The sequence below is a fragment of the Glycine max genome, chromosome 12, assembly GCF_000004515.6.
Source record: "Glycine max cultivar Williams 82 chromosome 12, Glycine_max_v4.0, whole genome shotgun sequence".
Taxonomy (NCBI): Eukaryota; Viridiplantae; Streptophyta; class Magnoliopsida; order Fabales; family Fabaceae; genus Glycine; species Glycine max.
In genome coordinates this window covers 35,843,602-35,850,399 of record NC_038248.2, presented here as the reverse complement: position 1 = coordinate 35,850,399, position 6,798 = coordinate 35,843,602, and the positions used below count along the sequence as shown (strand labels likewise).

Here is a 6,798-nt window from a genome sequence, read left to right as displayed (position 1 = left end):
TGAAACACTGATGTCCATGTTTTATTAAGGGCAGATTAAAAAAGTAATAAAAAGGCAGGTATATCGTACATCAGGTATAGTATCAGAAAAATTATACGTCAAGAAGTGATTTTGCCTAAATGCATTCCCTTGGCATGCAAAGCACATTACACTGGCAAAGCAGAAGCTTGACCCATTAGTCAGATAAAGGAAGATGGAACCTGTGACAAAAATGTATGCATGAAAAACAACGCCCATCCTGTTAAGAATAATCGCCTCAGTTCATAGGTTCATAGGAACCCTATGAAACCAAGGGCAGAAACATGAAATCATCCTGTTAAAACTTCTTCAGCCACATATCATCCATAGATATGACTGACTCCATCAGCGATACAAACCAAGAACCTTCAAGACTTTGGTACAGTTACGTTTAGAATTTTAACATCTTGATGTGGCTTATCTGTCCTGTCTGTCTTCACTTTTTCTATAGCCTGCCAACATCAAAGTTATCAATTGGTTAGTTTATCAGATAAAAAGTCGGGCTTTAATCAATAAGACCTAAAAAAAGATTTTAACACAATACATCATAGACGAAAACTTAAGAGAAACATTAATCAAATGTTCCATGGATAAAAGGAAATCGAGAAGGATTGATTTCAAAAAGATATGTGATCAGGTCATATGAAAGCCCACATCACAGACATGGAAAATGTTTGGCGAGTGATTCTGAATGAGCACATGCTTGTACTAAATGGTTATCAAGAATAGATGCCAATTTACCTGTACAACATCCATTCCCTTGGCAACTCTACCAAATACAGTGTGCTTGTTGTCCAACCATGGAGTAGCCACTGTGGTTATAAAGAACTGAGAACCATTTGTATTTTGGCCCGCATTTGCCATTGATACTGTGAAAGGCCTATCATGCCTCAAACTGCAACAGAAATAAAAAATCATTTGCTCTTAGTTCCATCTGAGGCAAAACCATACCAGGAAGTTTCCACATGCCATCGGCATATCCCCCAACTAATCATTAGCCTGGAGTGTGAAATCATGATATTTCTTGCATATAGTAACAGAACGTTTGTAGACAAACTTCATTACCTTTTATGAAATTCATCCTCAAATTCTCTCCCCCAAATAGACTGCCCACCAGTGCCATCTCCTAAAGGATCTCCTGTTTGTATCATGAAGCCTTTGATGACCCTATGAAAAATAAGATTGTCATAGTAGCCATTTCGGCAGTGAGTAGTGAAATTCTCCACAGTTTTTGGACATTCCTCTGGGTATAATTTCATGTGAATATCACCCATAGTGGTGTGTAGAATCTGCAAAAGAAGAATTGGTATTGTAAAGCTATTTTAGGGGAACATACAGGTAACCATGTGATTTACAAAAAATTATATAACAAAACCAACTCACATGTAAAGAACGAGAGGAAATATTTTTCCTCTTACAATAATTACTTAAATACAAGAATATACAGGTGAGAAACAGATGTTTCTAATTTAGAGGTTATTTCTAGACAACTTTTGTTTTTTTGAGACATTAAAGTGAAAACCTCCATGAATTTATTTGCCAGTCACAACAGTGCTAAAGGCCTACATCCTGTTCTAGTAAACCAGGATCATCATGAGAGGGTTGAGGAAGGTCTAAGTCTAACCCTGGACCAGACCATAAGACGTAGTTACTTATGGCCTAGTATAGGATATCTTTCCGTTCTGCTGAAAAGAGATAAGCACTAAGAGGACTATTTTGTATTAAATGTGTTCTTCCACGATATGGAGGGAATAACACTATCATATGGTTTTTATGAAATACAATAATAGAGTCAGAAAAGATCTCTTATAGTAGTCTAGTATATAAGACCAACCTATCTAAGATTCTTTGCTACAGAGCTACCGAATATCCCCCCAATACCAAGGGTAATAGAAAAATTTAGGAATGGATCTTCCCATTAACATTAAGGTTAGAAGACCTAAGCCCCAAGAATAGCATAAAATGGGTAAGCCTTTGGAGTTTGAAGTGCAAGTGTAAATTCCTAACCTACTTTAAGGCAAACAAAGATAGCTCACCACATTGTCAGGAAGTGATGTTGTAACTGACTTTCCAATATCCGATACTGCCAAAAGTTCATCAGCAGGTGGCTTTTCATTGAACACATCTCTTCCTTTAGTTGCATCTTCAGGCTCCTCTGGCTCTCTTCGACTGATACATGACAAACTCCAAAACTTAGATACAAGTTGGATATATATTCGCATGCCATATGATTAATAACAATACTATGATATGATATTAAACAAAATGAACAACTCAATGCACTGAGGGAAAACACTACCAGACAAAAATCGCCATATTTATGAATGTGATATTATCAAATAACAAAACTACATAACTTTGGATTTCAAAGTAGGGGTAAAATGGTCAGTAGAGTTTACTTACCTGAATAAATATATCCTGTGCTTTTTGAAGGCACAACACAGGAGAGTGGGATCTGTCAAAGGCTCCTTGCTCTCATTAGCATTTGCAGCTGCTGAAGGGATCTTTCTTACTTTTTTACTATTTCGATCCCCTTGATATAAAGCTATTCTTAAGAACCTATCATTATTCTCCACCTTTCCAAGTATTCGAGCAACTTTATTGGTGTGCAGATTAACAATCTATAACCATACAGAAGATGTAAAATGCATAAGGGAATGGAGTTCCATCTAGATGCAATCATTGCATTAGTGAACAATGAAAAATTATAAATATGGAGAGGTTGTATAACAGAAAGAACTGAAGTGATTGTAACCCTTGAGTAAGAAAAAAATCTCACTTTAATCCCAAGCAAGGTTGCATATATAAGAAAATTGGAACTTTCGTCAAAAACTGCATTTGGAAGTAGTGCACTTTCTGTCTTCTCTATTTCCTTCTCGACAGCCATTCTTCGACCAAAATCAATGGCTTCCAACCGGTATAATGGAGCATCACTTCTTTGGAGATCTTGAGCAACCTATCAATAAAGCAATTTATTTACCATATGTCCAAAAAGCAACAAAAGGGTGAAATTCTGGTACAACCATTACCTCCAGGGATTCATCATAAACTCGCCTTAGTTTACCTGTACTGAACCAAAACACACGTATTCTCCGATCAGGTGATGTAATGGAAAATTGCTTACCATCTGGACTAACCTAAAAAAATGCAATACAGTCAATAATTACCATCAAGTTAAACACCAGATATCTAGTAGCTTTCATAAACCATCTAAATAATGTAATATTGAATTATCAACTATAAGTCTGGAAGTATGTTCATACAACTGAAGTACCTCAATAGCCGAAACAGAAGTCTTGCATTTTGCAATTTCAAAGAGGTTAGTGTCACTTTTCAATTTAAAATCGACCCTACAAGTGCCCAAGGAAAAGATTATAGTGCATTCGTAACTGCACAAATTCAAATATCCAAAACTCATGCAATTAAGAATTTCCAGAACTGTTATATACATAACTAGTATATAGAAGAAAAAAATTACTAATACAGTCACAAATTCACAATGTATGACAACCATACAATGTTTCAAATATTTGGCACTTCATGGCATATTGGCATTGCTGATTACAATACTGATTCATTTTGTACAGGCTATGTCTGTAAGCAACTTATTGGTTGGCCAACTCGAAAGCCTTAGACCAGTAGCCAGGTGCCAGCAAGGAGGCTATAAGACAGCATTGACAGAAGTTTGGAAAACATGCCACTTCTGGATAGAATAGCAAATATATTGTCTGGCAGGATTAGAGTGAAACATCCTATAACGGAACATTTGGAATCAAATTCTAATTTTCAAAATTAAACTAGTTAGTTCACCTCAAATTGACCAGATCAACATCTAGATCCATGGGTCCAGTCAATAGCACGTTGATAAGAATGATCTTATTAAATATGCAGTATTGTTTTTTAGCCCCATCTAAAACTATTGATAGTTTATTATCATCCTAATCATATTATAGGCTTCAGAATTTGCAGTTTGAAATTATCTTAATCCATTCATTTACAACAATAATAGAGTGAAGCATCTACAAATTTGTAAATATGTTTATGGTGTGCATATGTAATCTAAGACACAAGGAACTTTATGCACAGTCAGCCATCAGAATTTGAACCATCATGAGTAATTTATACTAAATGAAACGAGGCAGAACTACAATAATACAAAAATAAGCGCATACACATTCTCTGGGAATTGAAGTGTAGCAGGGCTCCAGTATTCAATTATCCCCTTTGCATCTGCCGAAAGTACAGAATCACATACAGGATTGTACTTCATAACTTTAATAGGACCCATATGTATCTGAACAATGGAGCAAGGAATGATACAATTATGCATTTAAATTGTGGAAAATATCACCAAAAAAGAATGTTAATGCATTTTGAAGAGCCATTTATATGAAAGTTAAATTAGAATTGGAACCTCTTTGGAGATGATAGGATCATTTGTACCAGCCCTTGCATCATATATGTGCACAAAAGATGAGTTCCTATCACTAATGGCTAGCCTAGCTTTGACATCCCCTTGTTTGTAAACCCATTCAACAGCACCAGGAACATATGGCAAGCGAATCATGACCATCATGTCAAAGTTGACTACGTCATATATTTTCACAGAGCGGTCATTTGATATTGTACAGCAAAGCAGACCATCAATACTAACCTGCACAGCTGAAATAAGTCAAGGTTGATAACAAGCATAACAAGAAGATATAGAAAATATATTGTTATGCTTTCAATGCCCGGCAAATCAGGCTATATTGTCCCATAAAAAAACATCAGAGAATTGAAGCAAAAATCAATTAAATTACATATGATTTATAGCAAAAGGGTTATGTTATGTCAGGTTAACAAACTTACAGCTAGACCTTCAATTGGACCAAGATGAGATCTGAAGTGCTTGGCAAACTCAATACCAATAGGCCTTTTCTTCCAAAACTTCAAATGACCTGACAACAAGAAGCCACCCACCGACAAAGGGATAAGCCTCAATGTCATTGCAGCAAAAATAACTATTCCAAAGATTAAGCTAATTAAAATAAGATCCATATGCTGACATATGTACAACGTTGCGACTGTATTGATGCTTCAAATGCTACATTGCATGGATTATTTTATTTTATAAAAAAAAAACAAATAATTGGACTAAAGTAGAGGTAAGGTAACAACTAATAGGATCACTCGCAATTAGTCACAGATCATAATTCGTCAACCAGAACATGGTTATACCATCGGCACTTCCAGTGATGAAAAATTCGGCAGCTGAAACAGCGACATGCGTAACCACATCACGGTGCATATAACTTTTCTCGTACCTGAATTAAAAAACAATAATAAGAAAACTGCCGAAATAAATTCGAAATTGCTCTATTGAAGAAACCCTAATTCAGAAAATGTAGTCTAAGAGGCGCAGAAAGTGACATGTTGGCAGAGGGTAAGGCGTCGAGGTAGGCGTGCTCGAACTGAAGGGGTCGCTTGGGCCGGGCACGAGGGGCCGGGCCCGGGCCTATGACCTGTTCCTCCTCGCTTGCGTTGGCGCCATTCTCGTGTTCCTCCGTCATCTTCAAACGCAGCAACACTTTGAACTGAATAAGACTAAGAGAAACAAACGCTAATATATTCTCCCCAGTAAGATGAATGCAGCAAGTGCAAGTTTCTGGGAAATGGAAATGGAGGGAGCAGAAGCTTCTTCTGTTTTTTCTTTATTTGAAGAGCTAAACCCTAAAACGCTACGTCGTTTTTAAGTCTAATAACGGACAAACGACGTTGGATTCGATAGCCCAACTTCGGTGTTCTGTTCTTTGTTGCTAGCCCAGTCCAAACAATGTACTAATTGGCTAATTGCTGCCTATTTTGATAAAAATAAAATAAAAAGTTAGAGATTTATCACAAGATTCACAACTAACAGAATTTAGTACCTAGCTTTTTTTTTTAAATCCCTTAATATTACAGTTTTTTTTACATAATATTACAGAGTTATATTAATTCTATTTAAAATGTAAGGTTTATCAAATGCATGTTTTTAATAAAAATTACTATTAAACAAAAGTTGTAACATTTTTCTTAATATTTTGGTGGGAATAAATACTATAATATGATTAATGTTACATTTTCTTAAAAAATTTATTAATACATTTATACAAATACTACATGTAAAATCAATTATATTTAATATCTTAAAATATAAAATATTTTCAATTCTTTATCTAGTTTGTCATCCATATGCGTGGTTAATTGTTTATATTATAAGTTATATGTTTGTGTTATGAAGTCATACTAAATCTTACATATTTCTTAATCCGAACATGATGTAAAATTGAATTACAACATAGATTTGTGTTAACATTTAGAAAATCATACATCCATACTAGTTATGATTATTGTTGTTTAAGTATGTGTTTTAACGATTTTTGTTTTCTTTTGTATATATAGTAATTGTTTATTATGGATGTCATTTAAAAAAAAAATTAATCAATTGAAAACTTTAATTACATTATGTATTAACTTGTTATTAAAAATCTTCCATGAGATATAAAGATAATCAAATTGAGGAAATTGGAATTCTAAAAGATTCTTCAAGCATAATTAATATTTCAATTTAAGAAGAAACTGAAACAAAGTATATTTGTGTGTAATGTAACACTAGTACTTTGTTTTAATTATGAATGCAGTAGTGAGAAAAGAAATAGGAATGAAAGCTTCGTAAGGTGAAGGAAAGCTTCCGAAACAATGAAGTACAAAGTTTTACTCAGGATTATAAATTAAATTTTTGTCAATCAATATAACAAA

General features: G+C 34.5%; 1 protein-coding gene across 1 annotated transcript; it reads right to left on the bottom strand.

The window, feature by feature from the left end:
• On the bottom strand, nt 1-5,728 carry CYP35 (peptidyl-prolyl cis-trans isomerase CYP35). Its single transcript, XM_003540182.5, has 13 exons — nt 5,431-5,728; nt 5,239-5,324; nt 4,870-4,958; nt 4,433-4,672; nt 4,191-4,312; nt 3,293-3,368; nt 3,048-3,155; nt 2,798-2,974; nt 2,422-2,639; nt 2,055-2,187; nt 1,084-1,307; nt 760-913; nt 1-470 (listed from the first exon to the last, which is right to left on the bottom strand). The coding sequence occupies exons 1-13, from the start codon at nt 5,568-5,570 to the stop codon at nt 387-389; spliced, it is 1,851 nt and encodes a 616-aa protein (XP_003540230.1). The 5' UTR covers nt 5,571-5,728; the 3' UTR covers nt 1-386.
• Between the last annotated feature and the right edge of the window lie 1,070 nt (nt 5,729-6,798).

Excerpts from the sequence above, each read along its gene's own strand:
- CYP35 (XM_003540182.5), bottom strand. The coding sequence starts at position 5,570 with ATGACGGAGGAACACGAGAATGGCGCCAACGCAAGCGAGGAGGAACAG. Across the intron at positions 4,959-5,238 it reads CATCACTGGAAGTGCCGATG|GTCATTTGAAGTTTTGGAAG; the intron begins GTATAACCATGT and ends TCTTGTTGTCAG. Across the intron at positions 914-1,083 it reads GAGGATGAATTTCATAAAAG|TTTGAGGCATGATAGGCCTT; the intron begins GTAATGAAGTTT and ends TTTCTGTTGCAG.